At 49.5% G+C, this 23,597-nt stretch overlaps 9 protein-coding genes across 9 annotated transcripts; 3 read left to right on the forward strand and 6 right to left on the reverse strand.

Moving 5' to 3' along the window:
• Positions 1 to 91: 91 nt before the first annotated feature.
• N7473_006396 (putative polyketide synthase) lies at positions 92 to 8,283 on the reverse strand (the record flags this gene model as incomplete). Its single annotated transcript, XM_057152336.1, has 9 exons — positions 92 to 919; positions 967 to 1,287; positions 1,345 to 6,032; positions 6,100 to 6,706; positions 6,758 to 7,283; positions 7,331 to 7,670; positions 7,726 to 7,783; positions 7,833 to 7,919; positions 7,978 to 8,283. The coding sequence occupies 9 exons, from the start codon at positions 8,281 to 8,283 to the stop codon at positions 92 to 94; spliced, it is 7,761 nt and encodes a 2,586-aa protein (XP_057010141.1).
• A 336-nt stretch (positions 8,284 to 8,619) lies between these two features.
• Positions 8,620 to 9,261, reverse strand: N7473_006397 (putative DUF341 family oxidoreductase; the record flags this gene model as incomplete). Its single annotated transcript, XM_057152337.1, has 1 exon — positions 8,620 to 9,261. The coding sequence occupies one exon, from the start codon at positions 9,259 to 9,261 to the stop codon at positions 8,620 to 8,622; it is 642 nt and encodes a 213-aa protein (XP_057010142.1).
• A 1,206-nt stretch (positions 9,262 to 10,467) lies between these two features.
• Positions 10,468 to 11,134, forward strand: N7473_006398 (TspO/MBR family protein; the record flags this gene model as incomplete). Its single annotated transcript, XM_057152338.1, has 2 exons — positions 10,468 to 10,570; positions 10,674 to 11,134. The coding sequence occupies 2 exons, from the start codon at positions 10,468 to 10,470 to the stop codon at positions 11,132 to 11,134; spliced, it is 564 nt and encodes a 187-aa protein (XP_057010143.1).
• Positions 11,135 to 13,307: 2,173 nt separating this feature from the next.
• On the forward strand, positions 13,308 to 15,965 carry N7473_006399 (threonine/serine exporter family protein; the record flags this gene model as incomplete). Its single annotated transcript, XM_057152339.1, has 1 exon — positions 13,308 to 15,965. The coding sequence occupies one exon, from the start codon at positions 13,308 to 13,310 to the stop codon at positions 15,963 to 15,965; it is 2,658 nt and encodes an 885-aa protein (XP_057010144.1).
• Positions 15,966 to 16,495: 530 nt separating this feature from the next.
• N7473_006400 (uncharacterized protein) lies at positions 16,496 to 17,019 on the reverse strand (the record flags this gene model as incomplete). The annotated part of the gene is made up of 2 exons (XM_057152340.1): positions 16,496 to 16,890; positions 16,956 to 17,019. The coding sequence occupies 2 exons, from the start codon at positions 17,017 to 17,019 to the stop codon at positions 16,496 to 16,498; spliced, it is 459 nt and encodes a 152-aa protein (XP_057010145.1).
• Positions 17,020 to 17,701: 682 nt separating this feature from the next.
• Positions 17,702 to 18,302, reverse strand: N7473_006401 (uncharacterized protein; the record flags this gene model as incomplete). The annotated part of the gene is made up of 2 exons (XM_057152341.1): positions 17,702 to 18,050; positions 18,109 to 18,302. The coding sequence occupies 2 exons, from the start codon at positions 18,300 to 18,302 to the stop codon at positions 17,702 to 17,704; spliced, it is 543 nt and encodes a 180-aa protein (XP_057010146.1).
• Positions 18,303 to 19,178: 876 nt separating this feature from the next.
• N7473_006402 (asparaginase) lies at positions 19,179 to 20,267 on the forward strand (the record flags this gene model as incomplete). The annotated part of the gene is made up of 1 exon (XM_057152342.1): positions 19,179 to 20,267. One exon carries the CDS (start codon positions 19,179 to 19,181, stop codon positions 20,265 to 20,267), a length of 1,089 nt encoding a protein of 362 aa, XP_057010147.1.
• A 526-nt stretch (positions 20,268 to 20,793) lies between these two features.
• N7473_006403 (uncharacterized protein) lies at positions 20,794 to 21,459 on the reverse strand (the record flags this gene model as incomplete). Its single annotated transcript, XM_057152343.1, has 1 exon — positions 20,794 to 21,459. One exon carries the CDS (start codon positions 21,457 to 21,459, stop codon positions 20,794 to 20,796), a length of 666 nt encoding a protein of 221 aa, XP_057010148.1.
• A 473-nt stretch (positions 21,460 to 21,932) lies between these two features.
• On the reverse strand, positions 21,933 to 23,064 carry N7473_006404 (NAD(P)-dependent alcohol dehydrogenase; the record flags this gene model as incomplete). The annotated part of the gene is made up of 3 exons (XM_057152344.1): positions 21,933 to 22,215; positions 22,274 to 22,703; positions 22,782 to 23,064. The coding sequence occupies 3 exons, from the start codon at positions 23,062 to 23,064 to the stop codon at positions 21,933 to 21,935; spliced, it is 996 nt and encodes a 331-aa protein (XP_057010149.1).
• Positions 23,065 to 23,597: the final 533 nt, after the last annotated feature.

Consider the following 23,597-nt stretch of genomic DNA (forward strand, 5'->3'; position numbering starts at 1 on the left):
TCCACCAAAGGGTTTAGTCCTTGACCAAAAAAGTCGCGTGTCACACAAATGATGTCCAATTATTTCCAGTACCTTCAAGACACTTTTCCATCTATGATGTCTCGTCATTGATATTCAGCAGCTGTAATCGGCTGGCAATTTTCCCAGCTAACTGAAGCACTGAGCCACTCGCGAGGATTTCAAGGATAGGGACTGTGCTCTCCATGGTTTTTGCTATCCAGTTTCGTAACTCGACGGCGTCGATTGAATCAATACCAAACTCTGATAGGGGGCTACCAAGGCTGATTCTATCCACTGGAAAGTTCAACTGCGCAGCAATCTTTTCAGACAGCGCCTCGCAAACAACCAGAACGGCCTCATCTCGAGTCTTGGCAGCTCTGAGGTTCTCATGCAGTATCTCTGTATGGTCAGTGCCCTCTTCATACGAGTCATCGGTCTGGAAGCTTCTCCTGAAATGAGAGAAAAGAGGCACATCAAAATTAGCTAAGGACTTCCCAGGCTTCCAATCCCCAAGACCAGTCACAATCTGTGAATGAGTGTTGGAGGGTGGCTGTGAGATGGCAAGCTGGATGAGCGACAGGAGTGTTTTTATATCGGTGCTCTGGAATCCTTGTTTCGCCATTTTCTCTGCTAGTTCATTATTTTCCGCCAGGTAGCCCACACTCGTAACGGTACCAAGATCCAGCGACACCGCAGGCAGGCCTAGGTGGTTTCGGTATGCTGCAAATGAGTCCATGAATGCGGATCCAGCCGCGTAGGCAGATTGGGTGGCATTTCCGATCACGCCACTAATAGATGACAACATCACGAAAAACTCTATATCTTCGGGCAAGTAATTGTGTAGGTTCCAGGTCCCGGCGTATTTAGGACGTAGAACTGTGTTGTAGTCTTCCGCTGTCATTTTTTCGATGTGGATATCCTATCTCATGTCAGCAATCAGCTAGGGTGCTGATTCCCATAACACACCTTCAAGATCATAGCACCCTGTATGACGCCTTTGATGGGTGGCACAGTTCGCAAAATCTCCGTGTACATTTCTTTAAATGCCTGTTCGTCGGATATGTCGCAACCATGCACCGCTACTTCAACACCCTTGTCTCGAAGTAACTGCACAGTGGATCGAGCCGTTTCTGTAGACAAGCCGCTGCGGTTGACCAGAATTAAATATTTGGCACCATGCTCCACCATCCAGAAAGCAATTGCACGTCCAATCCCTCCGAGTCCACCAACCAAAAGGTAGGACGCCTCATTGTGAAATATGTTTTTGGAAATATTCGAAGCAGAGATCTTGCCACTGTTAGTTATTCACACCACGCAAAGGATATAATTGAATTGAACTCATACCTGTACCATATCATCGGCTTCCGCGGTGATCACGGCAAAATTCGTCGAAGAAACTGTATCAATTGCTTTGGTAACATTGGTCACCTTGTGAAAGGAATAACAAGAAGGACCTTGTAGCTTTCCTTGGTTGAAGAGAGACATGACTGTGGACCAGCTTTCATATATTGAGGTGATTTTTCCTGGTTGAAGATCGGATATATCAAAAGTAGAGAACGAGATGTTTTTACAATCCAAACTCCAAATATTCGCCGCTTGATGGTCTGGCGACCGGGTTCGGAGATGAATTATATGACCGAATGGAGCAGTGAGCTTGCACAATGATCGGAATGTTTTGCTGTTGGGCTCGGCAGGTGTTATGACCGTCCGAGGTAGTCTGCCATGAGTGGAATGTAGAAGATGTCGGGTCATGTTTTTGCCGTCAGCATCAACGAGGATCTGCTGTGATGCCATTTGGAAACGATTGAAGAGCTCATCCTTTTGAGCTTCCTTGAATACAATTGCAATGATATCACATTTTATTAGCCTGCAAATCTCAACCATTGCTTGGCCGGACCAGCTGGCTGCTTCGTGTATAAGAATCATGTCACCGTGCTCGATTCTGGCTATCTCATGTATGATGTAGTATGCCGCGGTATATGCCATGATTAATGACACAGCAAGCTCATACGAGATTTTGTCTTCGATCTTCTGAAAGGCGCAAGCTTGATCATAGTAGTAGTTCCGTGCTGTCCCTGTTCCAAGGCAAGCAACGCGATCTCCCACCGAAAATCCCTGGACATTTGTCCCAAGCTCGTAAACTTGCCCACTGCTTCCAAATCCCATGACTCCAAGAGAGGCATTCGGATCATTGCTGCCGTTGGTGTCAAGTTCACTTATAGCAAAGGCGCAAACCTTGATGCCGATATATCCCTCGGGGAGTTCCGCGATTTGCTTGGTGGCTGTGAAATGGACTTCTTTGTTCCCCATTTCATTCTTTAACAGGGACACAGGTCTGTCTAGCTTTTGAAATAGCTGCTCAATTGTTTTATCTGCCTTGTTCATCTTCTTAATGTCGCGGTTCAAGTCGTCTTGAACTACCACCCGAGGAACAAGGACTATTCCATCCCGTTCTGCATACTCGGTGTCGTACTCTGGGAGACGATCCTGGAAGAAATGAGTTTTAATGAGATTGACAATTATCTTCACCCTTGAGTTGTCCAGTATTGAAAATTGTGGATCTAGATCCAGCGTGATAATTGGTTGAACGCCTGATTCTGAGCGAGCCGTTCGTGCAAAGCCGACCGCAAGCCCAGCTTGGGGGTTTGTAGCGCGCATTGTCCCACCTCTAGTCACCCAGAGTACCCCTTCGCTTTGGAAGAATATCTCCTTTAGTTTCTGCAGCAGCTCGGCATCCGGACTTTGAAACAAGCTTCTGTCCAAGTCACTCAAAACAAGGCAGATTCGACCCTTTGGAAGCGCTTCGATCGTGTTTGATACCGTCGACTCACCCAGCAATTGTTGCTGTAGGGCTTCCGAGAGATTCCTTAAAACCTCGTCATGATCTTCACGAATAACCAATATCTTCTTGTCGAAAGAGTCCGTTTCATAGTCTGGGCGGCAAATGATCAAACATTCGTTCATGATACCCTCTGCTTTGAATCCAGCTTCACGTAAGATCTCTCTCTTCGTTCCGTCGCCGTATTTCGATAATTCAACCGCTCTATGTGGCCAATGGTAGACTGCAGTAACCAAGAGTGCCTCCAAAATGCTCCTTGCGGGAAGGAGGGTATTTAGTATGATCAGGTAACCGGATGGCTTCAAAACCGACTTGATTTTGAGAATTCCATCCCTAAATGAATGCGTCGAATTAAAGGCATTTGGCGCGATAATGACATCGTAGGTGTGTTTGCTCAACTCTTGCTGAGAGAGATCACCGTCGAGATCCAGTTTCTCAAAATTCACCATGTCCTTCCAATCTGCATAGTCTGCTCTTGCTCGCTCAATTCCATAATCCTCTCTATATGCAAATGTATATCTGGAGCATTGTGGAGACCTGTTGTGGGTATGTGGGATCAGTTTCTCCAAGAACAAGCTGTATGGTTGGTCTCCTCCGTCGCTGATTTCTAGGACCGAGATATCCGGCTTTTTGTGGCCGACCAAACCAAGATAATTTACTGCAGCGCAGTATGCTGTATTTTCCATAATTGTAGTTCGATATGAGTCCCACATCTTGCTCTGGGCATCTCTGAAGGTCTCAGTGTTCCTTAGAGAGGACGAAGATAGAAGGTGAGAAAGATCCCGAAGCAGTACTCCGATGTCCCCGGAAACATCCATGGTCTCCTCTCGCAGTGGTGTGCAGCCGTTGTGTATATGTGCCTGATGGTCTTTGCTATGCATCTGAAGGATGGACTCAAGGTCGTCTCTGTACCTGATAATCGAAGAATCGGGGTTTTCTTCAACATCTCCAGATAACTTGAGAAATGCATCTCTGATAAGTTTTGCCGTGTATCTCTCATCTTCTTCTCGTTCAGCAGAACACTCGCTTCCATTTATACCTTGCTGTTGAAATAGGAAGGCGGCGCTCTCCCTCGAAACAAACCCCGGGTCCGGCTGCCACTCAATTCCATACGCAATTGGAATATCACTCTTGTTTTCAACGTGTGTCCCTTCGAGGCGGGCGCAACGCAGCCTATTGATTGAAAGCTTCGGTTTCATACTGATCTCGCTGCCTAAACTATCAGTCGCAGTTATCGAGGCCACAACATTGGTTTTCAGTGCAGGCCGAACATGTGTACAAATACTGAGAACTTCCCCAGCTGACCTCTGAATGCGAGAAGAGACCTTCATAGACTCGAACGACACTGGAATGAGTGGACCGATCTCCAAGTCCATGTCTTCGGGTAATGCAGCAAATATGGCGTGAAAGATGCTGTCCAAGGTACACGGGTGAATCAGAGATTGGTGCTCAAAGTTCATTGGCATCACATCTCGAGTATCGGGAATGGTGACTTCGGCGAAGCAGGTACCGTTTTGAGTTGCTTGGGCGCATGTCAAGTTCGAAAAGCAAGGCCCATATTCCAAACCCACATCGTGCAGTTTTTTATAGAGCTGAGGAATGTCAACGACAGAAATATGGCTGTTGTCGCTGGCTGCAGTCGCGGTTGCAACCCCATTGAGATCCACAAATGCTTCATCGTCCGGGAGACTCGGGCTGGTGGCACCAACCACCCCCACACAATGTTCTGTCCACCGATTGTCACTGGAGACCGAATATACATGAAACTCGTACCATCGATCTGTTTCATCTGTTAGACCCTTGTCAGAGTCTCGTAGAGAAGTCATGACTTCGATTCCTGTAGCTTCAGGCACAATCAGTGCTGAGCGTATCCGAACGTCTTTCAAGATAAACTCTTCTGCCGTATCTGGGTCTTTAACCAACTGCATGATGGCTTCTATTGCCATAGCGATATAGCCAGCAGCAGGAAATATCATGTCGGACTGAATCCTGTGATCCTGAAGCCAGGGTATTTCGGAGGCTCGGAGGTAATTTCGCCATCGACGCTCGAATGGGCAGGCCATGCTGTCTTGCGCGCCTAGTAAGTCTGTACGAGGTGACTCGCGGTATCGATATGTTTTGCTCATTCGTGGCTCCGCCCAATAAGATCCTGTATGATTCCACCGGTAGGATGGCATGTCCACAAGTAACCGTGGTTTTCGAGTGAGCTCAACATCTTTTGGGAAGTTTATCGCTTCAAAGTCTATCTGATAACTCATCGTTGCCAGTGTGGATGCTGCATGAAGAGCTGAAGAGACGGCATGATTCTTTCTGGAGAGCATGCTCAGATAAGTAATGTCGGCTGCTCGAAGCTTAGTATCATCTTGTAGGATCTGCTTGATTGGGCCAGCAAGTGCAGAATGCGGGCTGATCTCCAGTAAACAATCTACACTGGGCTTTTGTGCAGCGCCGTGTCTCTTGACTCTCCTTCGTGATATCAGACCTGTCACGATTTGTTGACCGACTGTCTCAAAACACAGGTTCCTGAGGGCCTCGGAGAATTTTACTTGCCCCAGTAAATTTGATACCCAGTATTGAGCACCCATCTCGCTAGTCTGTATCTCAGTCCCCGTCACTGATGAAAACATGGAAATTTTATTGAGCGGCGATACCGGATCCTGGCCATGTCGCGGCGATATGTGCTCAATTGAGGCGAGATAATCATGAGCAACAATCTTCATATGGTGCGAGTGGTATGCAACATCAACAGCCAGACGGCGGAAAAACACCGACTTCTCTTTAAGATTTTCTGACAGTTCATCAATGGCGGTCACATCCCCGGATACCGTCACACTGGACGGGCTGTTGATGCAAGCCACGACGGCTTTTCCAGTGGTCAGCCTGTCCAAGTGTTCCTGAATAGTCTCATTGGACATCCCAATAGCAATCATCGCTCCTTTCATGTCCGGAGCAATCAGTAGTTGACTAGCCGCTGTGCCTCGGAAATATGCAACCGCCATGGCATCTTCCATGCTGAGTGCACCGCAGGCATATGCAGCGGCAATCTCACCACTAGAGTGTCCGGTTACCGAGCTGGGATATATGTTCCACGATGCAAGCAGGTCCACGAGAGCAATTTGTAGGGTTGAGCATATAGTTTGACTCAAAAGTGGGTGGTTCAGCTGAGAATCTTCCGGGCTCCTGGAAAGTTCCTCTAATCAACCGCTCAGAATTTTTGTCATCTGACAGCTATGTATGTCAATCCAAAACATTTAACTCACCAGACACGTAGAACGGAGACCCCAGCTCCGCTAGATATCTGTCGATCCTAGATATTGACTCCCGGAACACTGGATATGTGTGAAGCAGCTCCTTGCCCATCCCCGCCCATTGAGCTCCTTGCCCGGTAAACACAAATGATAATGTAGGTCTCCGAGCTGAGCACCGGATGCTGGGACCTTTTGAGAGCGAGTCGCATAAATCGGTAACTGAAGATCCTATTATGGCAGCCTTCCACATGAAGGTTGACCGACGCTCGTTGAGTGTAAAGGCCAGGTCATCCACGAAGTCGTCTTGGACAAATTCCTTATTCGACTCGAGATATTCTCGTAATATCGCAATCTGAGACTGACATGACAACTCGTCAAATGCAGAGATCATGAAAATTCTTTGCCGCAAAGGTTCCGAACATTCTGACTGTCCATCCACGAGTGGCCCTTTTTGCGCTGCGGATGATGGGCTTCGAAACCATCGCTGCAGACCCCGTTCTGTTAGGTACCCCAGAGCATCCTCCAGGATGACATGAGCGTTGCTACCACCATAGCCAAAGCTGTTGACGGACACGCGATGCGGCCCAGGTGTGCCCCACGGTTCGGGGGCTTGCGGAACCTAAACAAGTTAACATTCACGACATCCAGGCCCAGAAGGTAGTAAACTCACTTTCAAATTCCACTCATCAAAAGATATTCGAGGATTCGGCGTCTCAAAATTGCGACTCGGTAATATTATCCGATTCTCTAACATCATGATGGCCTTGATAACACCAGCGACCCCACTCGCCCCTTCAAGGTGTCCAACATTAGTCTTGATCGAACCGATCCGCAATACATGATCGGGATTTTGCGCGAGCTCAAATGATCTGGCTATCGCGCCAATCTCAACCGGATCCCCAGCTTGTGTGCCTGTTCCATGTGCCTCGACGACTTGCGTTTCACTTGGGCAGAGTCCGGCTCTGGCGTAGACGTCTCGGATCAGTGCTTCTTGAGCAGTTCCACTCGGTAGGGCGATTCCAGGCGTGCGACCATCTTGATTAGATCCCGTTCCACGAATTATTGCTCGGATTGCGTCTCCATCGCGCAGTGCGCTTGCTAGTGGCTTTAATATTAGGCAGGCAATAGCCTCGCCGCGGGCATAGCCATTTGCTTTCTCGTCAAATGTGTGGCAGCGTCCGTCTGGGGAAAGGAATCTACCCTAATAGGTAAGAAAGGCTTGCTGGAGAGCGTTAGATCATACCTCATCATGCTCATTGTCGACATAAATTCGTGGCTGAGAATCAAGTTCACACCGGCGGCGATGGCCATCGATGCATCTTCCGTGCGTAAACTTTGGCATGCGAGGTGTAAGGCCACCAAGCTCCCAGAGCACGCTGTATCCACTGTGACACTTGGGCCTTTCAGGTCGAAGAAGTATGAAACTCGGTTGGACATCATCGCACGAGACTGTCCGGCGTTTGTACATTGGTACATGGGCACGCACTCTGGGTCCCGGAGAAGGAGGTCTGTATAATCTGCGCAGAATGAACCCACGAAACAAGAAGTTTTGGTGCCCGTGACTCGTGCTAATGGAATGCCAGCTGTGATATGTTAGGATCAATCACTGTATGTAAATGCTTCTCATATGGACCATACCATTCTCTAGACCTTCATAGGTTACCTCCAACAGCAACCTTTGTTGAGGGTCCATGGCCTGATAGCTGTCAGTTCTCAAGAATCCTGGTAGCATAATATGTCCTTACCGACGCCTCATCACTCGTCATGTTGAAGAATGGGGCATCAAATAGTGATAGGTCCTCGACAATAAAGTGGCCTCCTTCCACATTGATCTAAGAGTCAACTTAGCATGTAAGCATCCATCACCTGGACTCGTCATTGGCGACCTACCGTGCCATGCCGAGCATGATCTGGATGATAGAATGCTTTGTTATTCCATTTTTCTTTCGGGATTGGGGACCATGCTTCCCGTTTGTGGCTTATCATCTCCCACAACTTGTTCGTGTCTGTTGCATCTCCGGGCCCGCGAAAGCCCATTCCGATCACGGCTATTGGCATGGATGCATCTTCCAAGAGAATGGAAAAATCGTCCTCCAGGTCTTCCGAGGGATGGCCGACTTCAATGTCTGGTTGCTTTATACACTCCTCGAATAACTCAGAGCTGGTGGTCTCCAGAATGATGGGAAACTCCTTCATGATTTCTGTAATGACAAAGATGGACCGGAGGTGTGTAGAGAATGGGGAATTTTGACGACAACACTGAAAGAAAAATCAAAGGAAGATTGGCGATCAGGGGATGTTGACGTTTCCAGAACACTCACAACACTTCTGTCCGGCTCATTTGACACTAGATATTGTGCGCTCTAGTAGTGAGAGGGTGAAAATCACCGTCTCTATTCTTGCAACACCAAGTCATACAACAAACTAGGTTCCATTATGAAACTTGTCTGCCTGTTTTATACACCATAGATCTCACACTACAGCCTCCCCTGCGACCGAACAACAATGCCTCTCATGCCTACGATCCCCATGTTACCAAACCCCCAAAATCTTAACCGACAACTTCCGAATAGCACCCGCCATAATAGCAACATTCTTCTTGTCAGTAGGTACATCATGCCCCTTCCCATGCACAACAAAACTCGAACACGACTTATCACAAATCCGATACAGCGCCAACGAAAACTCAAACAACTCATCCATCGCCCCGGCAATATTCACCACCGGAATCCGAATCCACCCCTCCAACCCCTGCTCAATAACCGGCCGCTGACCAGGATGCATCCGAAACGGAGGAAGAGAGTTTACAAAAATTGCACTCCGAAACGGTGGTGCCTGTCCCGGCGACATTTTTGCATGGTGGATTAGATGGCCTGCTGCTAGGGTTCCACCGTGCGAGAAACCTAGAACACCGTCGAAGGGGCCGTGTAGGGCGATGGCTTCGTCGAGTTGTTCGTATGCGGCTAGGATGTCGGTTTCGTCGTCGTCCGTTGCGGAAAAGGTCCGTGGGAAGCGGTAGTAGCTGTAGTACGGGGGATCGTAGAATCCTGCGATACCTGGACCTGGGTCGGAGTCGAGTTCGCCTTCTAGAAAGTGGAATGTGGCCGTGTTATCGCGTTGTAAATCTCCGATTAGGCTGCCTAGATAGATGGTGCGGGCTTTTAGAATAGTCATTGGATATAGCTTGACTTTGGCTTTTTGTACTCAGTTGTGTTCGAAGTATCTGTATGGGTTGTTAGGGGTGTGGTATACTTGGAACAAAGGCAGACTGACTTTCTCACTTGTTCCCCAGCCGTGGAGACAAAGCAGCCGTAGTGGCATTTTGGAAGGACTTGAACTGAAAAATCACCGGGGTTGTTTTGATCCAACTGGGTTTCTCCTGACTTGCTTGTTCATACTTTGGCTTTCAGCGCGAGCACTTTATATCTGCCTTGGGGCCATTGTATGTTGTTTCTGGCCAGCAGACACCGATCGCACGCTGCTTGTCAGATCCAATCTATGCCGGTGATTTTGCATTTCTCACGAGAATGTCAGACTGAATTCAATGTGGGATGGTATCTAAAACAGAAGTCCCCGGGAGGACCACGTTGCAAGACTACTTAGTTACACAGAGGTCTCGGTTCTTTGGCAATGCTTGGCAACTTAGCGCACACAGGCAACTGTATTTGCTGATCTACCCAGGTCAAATACAATTCTTTTAAGAAGAAGAAGAAGCCAGATAAACAGAATCATCTATATGGGCGTTGGGTGTTAGGTATCAGACGGGCTTTGGCGTGGGATATTATTATGCTTGAATGTGGAAAAGCCGAAGAATTTTATTGGTGGACGGATCAAATAAGCTTATTTAAGACGAGAGACTCAGAGACATATTGAGCGGTTGGTTTAGAAACTAGGTAATGCGATAAATAGTAATAACGCAAAACTGATCGGTTTCAAGAGGAACCTCTAGCTTCTCGGTATCGGGAATGGAGACTATGCCGAAATTCCAGGAGACAGGCGTGGTGCAGTACCTTGAGACAACTTCTAGAATATCTGGCAACATATGCCGTTATGCCGACCCCGCGTCAAATCGAAATCAAATATCCTACAGCCCCCTCCGATCGTAGGCATCACCAATAATTTCCCCACAATGCCAGCATCGAGTCTTCCAGGTCGTCCCTGACAACCCCCCTTGAATGGCAGTTTGGCTCTAAGTGAAGGTGGCTTCTACCCGCCCAGGTACGCCAATGACGTCAGTAACATCGACCATCTTCAGATCGCGATCGGAAAGGAGCTCAGGACCATCACATCTCTCCACGTTCTTAAGATCGTCAAACCCTCATTTTCCCCAGAAACGGAAACCCTCAACTTCCAGTCTACAGCTCCTATCACGTCATCATCATGCCGTGGTCATTTGCCCTGCCTCAGGCTATTCTCACGTCGCCGCTTTTGGCTGTCGCGACGCCCATTGCTGTGGGCACGACGTCTGCACTGTTGACCAACCGTACGTACTGATATCAACCATTCAATCCTCCTGACTCCAGTACCATAGACGGCAAGCTCTACAAACTCCTCCCCTGCACCTTGCTAACCAACCCATCATCCAGGTACAAAGACCAAAGAAACCTACGGCAAGCTCCGCCAACCCCCCTTCAGCCCCCCAGCCTGGCTCTTCGGACCGGCCTGGACCATCCTCTACGGTCTAATGGGCTACGCCTCGCACCACGCAACAGTCGTAGCATCACAATCCCTCCTTCCAGCCGTCCAAGAAGCCAACCTCTCCGCCCAGACCCTATACACCACACAGCTAGGACTGAACTTTATCTGGATGCCGCTGTTCTTCGGTCTGGGACGCCCTGCTACCGCCTTGGGTGATATGGCTCTGCTTATTGGCAATGTGACGGCTTTAATGGTGAATTGGTGGGATGGGGATCGGACGGCGTTTTGGTTGATGGCGCCTTATTTGGGGTGGTTGGGGTATGCGTCGTATTTAAATGCTGGGGTGGGGTATTTGAATGGGTGGACTTTGCCGAGGAAGGAGAGGGGGGGAGTAAATGCGTTTTCTTGATGAGATGGAGATATCTGGGAGATATGGGAGATGTTAGGCAGGGAAGGTGTTGCGAACTGCGAACTAGTGATGGGAGTGTTACTGTATGTATGGGTTTTAGCGTATGGCTTGGGCAAAGGGGAGCTTGATGGGGCCGTGCGAACTGCTGCAGCTGTTGAGTGGATATCAAGTTTCCCTGTTTCCATCTTCTCTTTTTTTTTCTGTTTTATCGGTGTTGGGTGGTTCAAGTGGGCTTCTAGTGACGGGAGGAGAATTTCTATCGATCAGCTGGCCTTTGGGGGCCCACTTGCTGGTCTTTGGAGGTCTGGACGAAGATATCAGAGGTCTGGAATCTGCTGTCTAAAATAATAGTTATGGGAGTATGTAATGATTTGAGCAATTGAGTCTGTTATCTTACAAGGCTGAGGGTTCTCATCACTTTCCAGGATGACGAGATGATCGTACTGAATTACTCAGTATTCAAGATGATCGCCACGTGGGAAAAATCCCCTTGTTACTATTCTAGTATCTCAATGACACCTTCATATTACTTTTTTCTTTTTTTCTTCTTAAACGATCCTTCGAATATTCCGGGGTGGATTACTCCGTTTCAGCTTTCCTTTGTCTATGATTCTGTGTAGTAAGTTAAACTGTCTTATGTTGTTCTTGTTTCTATGTTTATCAGTCGTTTTAACCGCCGCTCCACTTTTTTCTTTCACCTCCTTCGCCCCTCCTTCCTTTGCCCCTCGCCCGACCGAGCAGCTACTGTATCAACGTAGCTATCAATACTGAAGTGGTACTGTATGTATCCACGATGATCCCATCGTAGTGGATCATGACGCTGTCATATTCGATTCCCCCTTTCTCTGTCGCAAGGACCAAGTTCCAGGAGGTGGCTTTGAGGTATGCCTTTGTTGGTTGTGGACCCGCGACCGACTCCTCGGGCGCTCCGATATTTATGAGTGCAGCCCAACGATATTCAATAACTGATAAGGGCCGCCAGGGTCCATCTTGAATGACAAGGAACTAATTTAGTACTAAGTTACAGAGTGGTTTCTTCTTAAGGTCCTTCTAGGATAGGGAGTTTAGCCGGGGTGGCTAGATCTATTTAGGCTTGACCGAACATGTGGGAAACATTTATTTTTTATGGAATAAAGGGTTTAAATTCTAAAAATGGGCAACGAACCGGATGGTTGCGGCGCCACTGCCAGTATCATTCAAGCTGGATAAGCCAAGCGGGATCGCCACCTAAGAACCCCACCTGTCGTTGATGATATACCGAGTGGTACGCGTGTGTGGTTCTAGAACACATATGAGTAGCCTGTCATAGGCTCAGCAGGATAATCGTCATTCCTCGCATGATAGACATTGCAATCAGTTTCGGAGTACGGAGTCAGCGATGATGCAATGGCATGTAATTGACGGTTTACAGTACTCCGTGCTGTGTACTCCCGTACCCTTGTATAGTTCGGTGATAAACAGCCGGGGTGTGGTTGGATAAAAAGCCGCAAGGAAGAAGAAATCTCTGCAGGCACAGGATATCACTGCTGTACGTGGTGTGCTTCGGGGCATTTGTGACTGGCCAGTTGGATCAGCCACGATTTTATGCGCCCGGGAGTGTCATGCAGTTGGTCCGAGCGGTGCTTGGACCATGAGAAATATCAAAATTTCAAAATATCAAAAATATTTGAGGTTTGACTGTTCTACTTTCAGTATGGATATCCACCGAGGTGGAAGAAGGGAGTCCTTATCGTGGGTACAGTACTCGACAAAGTAGTCGGTGGATCTTCGGTCGATCGTGAATGAACCAACGAGAGCCAAACATCTTTGCATTCATCCTAGTGATCAACCTTTTTCGCTGGTTCCGTGGATCCTCTTCGCTTTCCTCTTCCCTCTTGTCTCCGGCCCGAACGGTCTGGAATGTGTCATGGGAAAATAGTCAGATTATCTTGAACTAGCTAACTAGTTGAGTCTTGTAGATCTGGGTTCTTCTCTCTTAGTCCAACTTTTCTGCTCATTCTTCTCATCCTCTTCCTTACAATCGCTATACCTCTCGCATTTCTCATCACCCAGTCCATTCGTTGATCTCTCTATAACCATCCAACAATCTCTCTCTCCTCCATCTCACCTCGACTGGACAAGCATTTCACCTTTTTCGCCTCTTCGGGCTCCTTAGCCCTCCACCTTCGCTGGCATGTCCGACCCAATTCACGCTCCTCACCCCAGTCCCAACGAAGAATATGCCGAATTCCCTCTCCCCTCAATCGACACCCTCAGTCCCATCAATCCTTCCAGCCGTCAAAGTCTCGAGCGTGAAACTACCGCCGATGCCCATCAATACGAGGCCGGACTCGCCGATCCCACGCCGCAACCCGAGACCGTGCCCCTCACCGAGCCACTCGTAAATGTCGAACCCGAACAATCGCGAATTCGATCGCCACGAGTGCGCTTCCGTTCTATCAGTCGCTCGATAAGTGAACGATATCATCATCTTCATGATGGCTCGCATCGAGTGTTCTCAGATCAGTCCGACGCCGCGCACCGTCCTTTGTTGCCGCCGCCCGCGGACTGGACTGATGTCCCTCTGTCCGGAACCGTCACCCCGCCCGCCCCGACTCATTCACGACACAAGGGTCTGGCTGGTGGTCGCACGCCGCACCATGACTATGCCCCGGTCGATCCTGAGAAACGCGATCATCATGACCCCAATACCGAGCGTGCTCATCCGGCGCGCGACCGCTTCCGAGCTGCGGGCCAGCTCCTCCGCCAGAAGACCGTGCGATTGACCGAGCGTCTCGGTCGTCCGCCAGACGAGGGCGAGGCCCTCAGTGCATCCATGCTTCCAGATGATCTGGATATCCCCATGGAGGAGCTCCAGGCACGCCGTGCTCGTCACGATGCCGATCGACTGCGCATGCTAGAAGCTGGCGAGGAGCCGCATCAGCCCCCGCCCAGCGCCGAGGCACATCGTCTGGTACGCAGCATGACCCAGGGTCAGGATAACCTGGCCCTGCGGAAGCGTCGTCCGCGCGGTGCGTACCAGCGGTCTGGGCAAACGACCCCCGAGGGCATGCTGAAGGACTTTGCGCGTCGCCGGTCCAGTGGTGGGTTTGCTGGTGGCAGTGGGATTCTCTCGCAGCTGTTGAAGTTGCATGCCAGTCAAACGGCGAGCTCGTCGCGACCGGAGAGTGTCATCACCGATGACTCGGATAGCGATACACAGGTTTCTTCGGGCGCGACCACGCCCAAGAAAATCGGCTCGCTGTCCCCGTCTATGCCCCCGTCCATGCCGACCTCGGGCTCGGCGACACCACGCAAGGAGAAGATCAAGTGGTATAAGAAGTCTGCGCACCGGTCGACTTCCTCGCTGATCGATGCCTCGATGAACCTCAGCCGTGCGAGTCTCCCGCCCGGTGCAGCGGATTCGCTATACCCCGGTAAGAGGCATCGGAAGAGCAAGCGCCGGACGCGGTTGGAGGATGAGATTCGGGTTACTGTGCATATTGCGGAGATTCTGGCTCGTCAGAGATATATCATGCAGCTGTGTCGTGCGTTGATGCGATACGGTGCACCGACGCATCGGCTGGAGGAGTATATGCAGATGACGGCCCGGGTCCTCGAGGTTTCGGGTCAATTCTTGTATCTCCCCGGTTGTATGATCATGTCCTTTGATGACCCGACCACCCGCACGGCTGAAGTCAAGCTAGTGCGCATGGTGCAGGGTGTCGATCTGGGACGTTTGGCCGACACGCATAACGTGTATAAGAACGTCGTGCACGACCTCATCGGTGTCGAAGAAGCCACCCAAGAACTAGACGAGATCATGTCGCGCAAGCCACGCTTCAACAAGTGGATCCTCGTCCTAATGTACGGTCTAGCCAGTGCAACCGTCGGCCCCTTCGCCTTCAGCGCCCGCCCCATCGACATGCCCGTCATCTTCTGTCTAGGCTGTCTCGTCGGCCTAATGCAACACGTCCTCGCACCCCGCTCCGTCCTCTACTCCAACGTTTTCGAAGTCACCGCCGCAGTCTTAACCTCCTTCCTCGCCCGCGCCCTAGGCAGCATCAAAATCACCCGCAACGGCCAAACAGAAGAACTCTTCTGTTTCTCCGCCCTCGCCCAATCTTCCATCGCCCTTATTCTCCCAGGCTTCATGGTCCTCTGCAGCAGTTTGGAACTGCAATCCCACCAAATGATCGCTGGCTCTATCCGCATGGTCTACGCCATCATCTACTCCCTCTTCCTCGGCTACGGCATCACAGTCGGCACAACCATCTACGGCCTCATCGACCGCAACGCTACCTCCGCAACAACATGTTCAAACCTGGACGTCTACGGGTCCGCATATGCCCGCCAATTCCCCTTCGTCGCCGTCTACGCCATCTTCCTCGCCATCGTCAACCACGGAAAATGGAAACAAATGCCTGTCATGGTCTTCATCGCCGTCTCAGGCTACATCACCAATTACTTCAGCACGACTAAACTGGGCACCCAGTCTGAAGTAGCAAATACAGTCGGCGCTTTCACCATCGGCGTCTTGGGTAATTTGTACAGTCGTCTTTGGCACGGTCATGCCGCGACGGCGATTTTACCTGGTATTTTTGTCTTGGTCCCGTCTGGTCTGGCGTCGAGTGGCTCGCTTATTGCCGGTGTGCAATATGCGGACCAGGTGAGGTATAATCTGGAGACGTCGGGGAATAGTACTTCCACGAGTAGCCTGTCGGATACCTCGGTGGCGAGTTTGGGCTTTGGTATGATTCAGGTTGCTATTGGGATTACAGTCGGCTTGTTTATTGCTGCGTTGGTGGTTTATCCGTTCGGGAAGAAGAGGACTGGTTTGTTCAGCTTTTAGGTTTTGTTTTGTCTTACCTTGGCATGGGTGGACTGGATGTGTTTTTCTATACATAATTTCTGTTTCTCTTGCTGGTGTTTTGGTTTGCTTGCATATACTTCTAGGATTTTCTTTTGTGAGCGTGTCTTTTTCATTTAGCGTGTTTTTTTTTCTTATGGGATGGCGTGCATTTGGTATGAATCAGCGATTTATCATGTTTTCTAGACTTGCATGGATGTGTTTAGAGCGGTTGGCCTCACGGGTTTTAGTGTTAAATTTAGATCTTTTCTATTCTCATCATACATAAACGAATATTCAATCTGTGATGTTTTCTTCATCTCCTTGTAGAACTTTTAACACTACCATGATATCACTCATTGGGCCCCTCTACAGCGGTTGGTAAGCCCATTTTGGAAACTGGATGATTGTGACCGCTTAGAGCTCTACTTAACCTGTGATGGCAGTAGAAACAGCAGGACTCATAAAATGGGAAGTCTCAAGGAAGATGATAGATACAGACACAACCACAAAAGGAAAAATAATAAAAACAGCTAAAACTCAAATACTCCATCAGCCCCCAAACCCTTCAAAGACCCCTTCGTTGAATCAGCATGAGCAAACTGATACAAGATTTCCAGAGCCGGAACTTCCGCATCTTGAACTGGATACAGCAAGTCCAGCACCGCAGAGTAATTGCACACGCACGGCAGGAGAATCGCAGTAACACTCTGAAGACGCTTCAGCCCTTTGGCGGCTTTGATCATGTCGCTCCAAACCTGGACGCTCGGGGTGCGGCCCCAGCAGCATGTGGGGGATTCGAGCGTGATGTGTCGGATGAGACTGAGGCGGGCTGGAGGTACGATCTCGCTCCAGCGGGGGAGGATTGTGCCGCCTTCAAAGTAGAAGCTGTTTTTTTGCGTAGAGGGTTTCGATTGCTTCGGTGTAGCTTTTTCGATATTAGATATGGACTGGACTTGTCCACGATGTGAGAGGGGGGTTGGTTTGACTTACACTCGTCGACAACTTCGTAGGAGTCCGAGGATCCTGGGATGGCTGCGAGGCAGATCTTCGCCATGACTATGAATTCGTATTTATCTTTCTCGGGGTCTTCCAGGGACAGGGTACAGTGGCTGGTGAAACGTTCTTCATCCGGCGAAGGGGTTTGACGGATTAGAAAAGCTCTGGCGAGACCAGGATGTATCGGTATATCTCGTCGCGGAGCTCTTGTGGTAGCTTGAAGAGGGGAGAGGCATTCTGGGAGAAGGCCGCTGCCTTTTGGCTGTAGGACCTTGTGATTGTTGGTGGTTCGGGGAGAGGAGGAGTCACGCCGCGTCGAATCTTGATTTTTGGTGGTATGGAATTTTCCCTTTCCATTTTGTAATTATTGAAGAACTGAGCCGTATTCGGGACGAGATGATTTTTTTCGAAAGACTAAGATGAGATTGCAGGATGTGAGGGAAAAGAGTAAGACGGGGAGAGTTTCTATCAACTCGTGCGAGGTGGATGAGGAAAGGGAATCAAACAGTAGAAATGGCGATAAGGAACGCGTAACATCATGTTAACACTGACTTGGGCTTTCAAATTCCAGATTATTACGTTTGCTACATGGAATAGTCTGGGCGTGTAAATATGGATATCTTCTAGCTCAGGATCTCCATCTAGCTAAAGATGGCCCAGGGCCTCAATAATCCCCCCTTTCCGCCTCGCATAAAACCAACACAACGACCCCAACCATCGACCCGAGGTTACTGAAGGGCTCAACCTGAACTCCAGTGGAAAACATACGCGTAGATGATTTCCAAACGCAGGATGTTGGCCTCTTCAAGTAATCTCACCATCTCCTCGGTCTGCTCGACCTGCCACGGTGAGACGTACGCAGTAACACTGCGCAGACCCTGCAGCTGCTTTGCAGCTCGGATCATCCTGCTCCATTTCGGCAAACTTCTCGTCTCATCGAAGCCTGGGAACAGAGCAGACTCGAGGGTGATGTGTCTGATGGTGTTCAGACGGGCCGGAGGGAGGAAGTTGATTAGTTGGGAGAGAGCTTTCCCGTGGCCGAAGTAGAATCTTGTCTCCTTGTAGAAAACGTCGATTCCCTCTTCGTAGCTATATATAAATCATTAGTACCGACCTCATTTGATATTATATTATCATTTCTACTTACGCACGGCGACAGCTCAGCAGTAGCCCCATGAACTGCGGACATTCATCACTGGGTAGCCGCTCCAGAAGTAGTCTCAACCTACTCCCCTCTCTCTCCATCTGTTCGAAGCGGCAGAGATGGACGAAAGCCCGTGGCTCGTAGAGATTGCGAACGACGAGATATTCCGGCGAGAGGAGGACATATCGGTAAACCATGTCGCGTAGTTCTTGTGGTAACTTGGCGAACAGAGGGGAATCTTTCTGGAAGTAAATCGGGATATTCTGCTCGTACTTTGAGACATCTGGCTTAGGCTTCCGCTTAAACAGTCGTCTCAACTGGAGTGATTTCGGCAGGTGAGGAGTCAGGACGCATCTCCCCACAGAAAATGCTTCAGCTTTAGGCGCCGCGAGCGTATATCGTATCTACAAAGCCATGTTGTCGTCGCGGATTTCGCCGTAGATTATGCATAAGGCTGTTTCCAGCTCAATTGAAGCACTCTTATTCTTTGAAAAGTAAATCTTGATCTTCTAGTTTAATTGATTGCTTAGATAAACGACGAGTATGATTTAGACGTATGAGGGATGCAGTGGGAAGCATTAAGCCTGGCAAAGTCCTAGTCATTGGTAACCACAAGCTTTTGCTTCTCCTCCGATAAAGAGGAAAAAAGGCTCCTCAATATCACCAAGCAGCGGATAAACACTCCGAAGCACACACATGACGCTTATCAAATTCCGAACTAAGATTGGCTTCAAACGCCGAGTCGGGGGGTCTAAGCGTGTTAGGTCGCATAGCATCGGCACAACGCTGATTTTTGACTCATAAAGCGTCTTTATGCTTGTGTGAGAGATTGCAATAGATATGCTTACAAATTGGCACAATATACAGCTTTTCTGATTCTCATCTATTATCACTCGTTCTTCTTCTATCCAAAAATTATCTTCTGGAACGGCCAGTGGGAAAGATTCAGGTCCTTCAGTCTTGAAAGTTGCCGATCACAATCAGCACACGACAAAGAGAACCCCGCGGAACATTCAGAACCTTCAAATACTTATTACGGGACAAAGACTTCCCTTAAGGACCAATTCAATAGCATGCGAACCCTCTTTTCAACAGATTGTGTGATCACCGACCGGGCCGGCGTGGTAGAAAATCGACATGGCGTCCACGCCGCCATCGTTGACGCCCGCGGTCGCCTTTTGTTCGCCGTTGGCGATCCTGCAAGGATTACTCTCGTCCGATCCGCCGCCAAGCCCGCCCAAGCATTAGCGATCGTTGAAACAGGCGCTTTGCAGAAATTCAACCTTGACGATGCCGATTTGGCCCTGATGTGTGCATCGCACAACAGCGAAGACCGCCACGTGAGTCGAGCCCGAAGTATACTATCGACGATACAATGCCGCGAAGAGGACTTGCAATGCGGCGGTCACCCCGCGGTCTCCGATGTTGTCAATCGTTCATGGATCAAGGCGGATTTCACTCCAACAGCGGTCTACAGCAATTGTTCTGGGAAACATGCCGGGATGCTCGCGGGGACGAAAGCTCTCGGCGCGGATGTGGGAACCTACCATCTACCTACCAACCCCATGCAAGTTCGAGTGAGGGAAGCTGTGGATGAAATATGCCATCTTGAAGCCAATGGATCATTATGGGGAATTGACGGGTGTAATCTTCCAGCACCTGCTTTTCCCTTGCATTGTTTGGCTCGTATGTATGCTGTCTTTGCCGATGGAGCCAGTCAAGCAGTATCTAACTACTCCGGGACGACTCCAAGGACACAGGCGCTAAGCCAGATATTCCATGCAATGTCTACATACCCTGAACTTGTCGCTGGAGATGATCGTTTCTGTACGGTACTTATGAGAGCGTTTCAAGGGCTGTTGATTGGCAAGCTTGGCGCGGCCGGTTGTTATGGAATCGGCATCAAGCAGACGGACCGGACCAGGGAGCTCGGGGCTGACGGCGGGCTTGGCATAGCTGTGAAAATCGAGGATGGCAATATCGAGATTCTGTACTCTGCAATTACAGAGATCGTGGAGCAGCTTCAAATTGGCGAGCTGGAGATGCGGCAGCAACTTTCTCGCTTCCATTGTCCTGATATAAAGAATACTGTGGGGATTGTGACAGGGAAGACATACCACGCATTCAAAGTGCGCGCTGTGGGTGACAACGACCTTGCATAGCTTATGGAATGTTGCATTTTATGTTCATACGTATAGTACGAGAACATTCCACGGTTAAAAATTATCGCATCTATTCATTTTCCTTGCCTATGAACAGATCTCGCTAAGTTAAAATCCATGATATCACCAGCAACCGCATGATAGCTGGTGAAGCAAATATTCTCGGTAGATAGCCCTGTAGATGTGAGCGCTATCTGAAAGTCCACCCTCAATTCCCATGCAATCAGTCCAGGGTCGTTCGCAGGAAGAGCGTGTAGTTCTGCTCAAAGGTGTGCGCCATCATTCGGTCGGTCGACATCTCGTGCAGACTGTAAGTCAGGGTACGGTAGTACAAACCCGATTCCTGTTGAAGCATACCCAAGGACATGAGGTTGAAAGGCAGTCCAGGGCAATAGATAGCATTCAGGACAATTTCACCATGAATGCCAGTCCTGATCATAACATCGATCCTAACTCGCCCAAGGCCGACGGCAGTCCGGACAGTACCATCGATGTCTTGGAATTGCTGAGGAATTTCCCCCCGGGTTTATTCATGATAATCAATGAAGCAGTCTTTGCTGTTGGCAATGTGTCGGTAGTTGCCCACGGTGATTGCCCAACGATGACGGGGGAAGTTCCAAGTGGCGGCAATTTTGGTTGGCAAAGGAACAAGATTGAAGTTCCAAATGGCATTCGTGAATCCCAAACTTCCCTGGGTGGAGAAAGATGTATGGTGGCCAAGATTTCCAGCGATTCTGGGAGGCCGGATTGAGACTGTGAGTGGTGGACCTTGGGCACTGTTGCCAACGATTTCGAATGGCGTAGTCGAAACTGAGAATGATGCATCCTGAATATTGTTGCCAACAATATCGGATGGCTTAGTCTTGATTACCTGGGGTCGGTCATCGGTGTTGCCTTTCTTGCTGCGGCGCGGGCCACGTCTGTGTTTTCCCAGCGTTTCGTTACTTTCACCTTCCTTGTAAACCCAGAGTTTCGGATCAGGATGCCAGTCTGAGTTGCGGACAGCCAGATTGAGGTATTTGCACTGATTTGAACCATGGCCAGGGTTCTCGCAGTAGAAACAGGTATTCTTGTCGGTAAACTGATATGCACTTCCACGCCATGCCTTTGCATGCTCATCAGCGCTGACGTTTGGGAGTGGTGCATCTATCTTCAGGGCCGATACCCCACTTTCCAGTGAGATGATTGCCATGATTGCTTCACTAATGAGAGTCAGCGATAGATCATCGACTCGTAAACGTAGAGCGGATAGAATAAACTGAGAACTGGAAGTAGTTATCTGGATGCAGAACAACCACCCGATATTTGTGATATCAGTATGAGGAGAAGAGGAAAAGAGGAGAAGAGGAAAATAGGAGAAGAGGAGAAGAGTGATTGTCAAGATGATAAGAACGAAATCGTCCGTCGGATGCGGCACGAGCGTGGATGGAGAAAACCTGAAACAACTCGAGGGGAGTTGTATCGATTAAGGTAAGAACGACGCAGAGAGATCAAGCAATATCTCTGAATGATCAGGAATCTACTTTGAAAAAAACTGCAAGCATTGTTTCTGGCATACTCAATATCTCATAGAGCATCTAAAATTCATTATCTTCAGATTCACAACACTTTTTTATGAGGTGTCACTCAAAAACTATCATAACCCCATGTACAAAGCTCATTAGTTTACTGACGAATGAGGACACCACGGTATCGCATCTTGCCATCACGAAGGGTCTGCATGGCCTTCTCAACTCCCTCGACATCCAATGGGAAGGTCATGGTGGTTGGAGTGATCTTCTTCTCGGCGGCGAATTGCATCAATGAGCGCAGACTGCGGCGAGATGCAACAAGAGATCCCTGGACACGGACACCCTTGAGGCACATCCTGAGCAGAGGGACGGGTGAGGGAGTCAGGTCGACAGTCAATGGGTAGATGGAGCCATGAATGTCCATCAATGGCATCAGACTGGGGTTTCCATGTTAGTTTTCTGGATACCTGAATGATTACGGGATTCAAAACTCACGATTGATAGTCGACACTGGCACTACCGCAGAGCAAGAGATGGTTCACTGGCTTGAAATTCTTGATCTCTTGACCGGCCTTGAAGACGTGGTACTCGGACGCACCGAAGGCCATTGCCTCCTCACGCTTGGCCTCGGAACTGGACAGAACGACGACGTGACATCCTATCGCGGCGGCCAGCTTGATCGCCAAGTGGCCTAGGCCACCAATACCCATAACAGCAACGCGGTCCGTGGGACGAACACCGTACTCCGTCAGGATAGTCCAGACAGTGGCACCGGCACACATCAATGGGGCGGCATCGGCGGAGTCATATCCATCAGGAATGGGGACGACGCAGCCAGCATCCCAAACGACACCCTCGCTGAAGGATCCAAGATCGTGATCGTGACTACCATATTCCTTCTTGTTCTCACAGTACTGGTCCCAGCCTATTCAGGAGATCAGGTCAGCTCCAGTTCCTCCCGCGGTTTGGTCATTTCTGGTTATCATTTCGGGTTATCACGTACCGCTCAAGCACTGTTCACAGGTTCCGCACACATAGTGGGTGTATCCGAAGCCGACGCGAGCGCCGACCTTGACATTGGTGACGTCACGTCCAATCTCTCGCACGACACCAACACCCTCGTGGCCAAGAACCTGGCCGGAGCAGAGGAAGTGCTCGTCTGTACCGCAGAGACCGGAGTGTGTGGTCTCAATGTAGACCTCATTGGGCTGCAGGGTGCGGGTGGTCTTGTCGGCAACGATCTTTCCCTCCTTGGAACCACGGAAAACTTCGAATGTGACGCTCATTGTGTTGTGAATATGCAGAATCAACGCTGTGCACGGTACAGGGAATGGGAAATAGACGGTGGGGTGTTTTGCGAATGAATCGTTGGAGGCATGAAGGGGACATCCCTTTTAAACAATTCAGGAGTCGCTGGAGCTACCAGCTTTGCTCCTCGATTTCTCATCTTCTTGCTGGTCGTTCTATGGTTCTGGTGGGGGTAAATGCTCCGACAGTTGAGAATTCTATTAGGTTGTCGGATCCATTCCACAAGGCAAACGAAATTAAGGTTGTTCCAGAAACATTCTGTGTATGCACTAGTTAATAATCAGGCCTCGTCAATCTTCTACTCGGGCAACTATCCGACTTCGACATAAACAAGGCTTCCCTGAAAGTTTCCGAGCGCCACAGGCCGATTCATCCGTGTTTACCAATATGAGTGGCTACCGAAAACAGATCGCCGGGTTCATCTCGGAGATGTCACCGAAAAGGATTTCTCTAGGCCGATGATTTGGTTGCTTTCGGCAGCACCATTGCTCCGAGTCATGGGAGTCTTCGG

Source organism: Penicillium subrubescens (genome assembly GCF_028828155.1).
Source record: "Penicillium subrubescens strain IBT 31985 chromosome Unknown utg000004l_segment0_segment0, whole genome shotgun sequence".
NCBI lineage: Eukaryota > Fungi > Ascomycota > Eurotiomycetes > Eurotiales > Aspergillaceae > Penicillium > Penicillium subrubescens.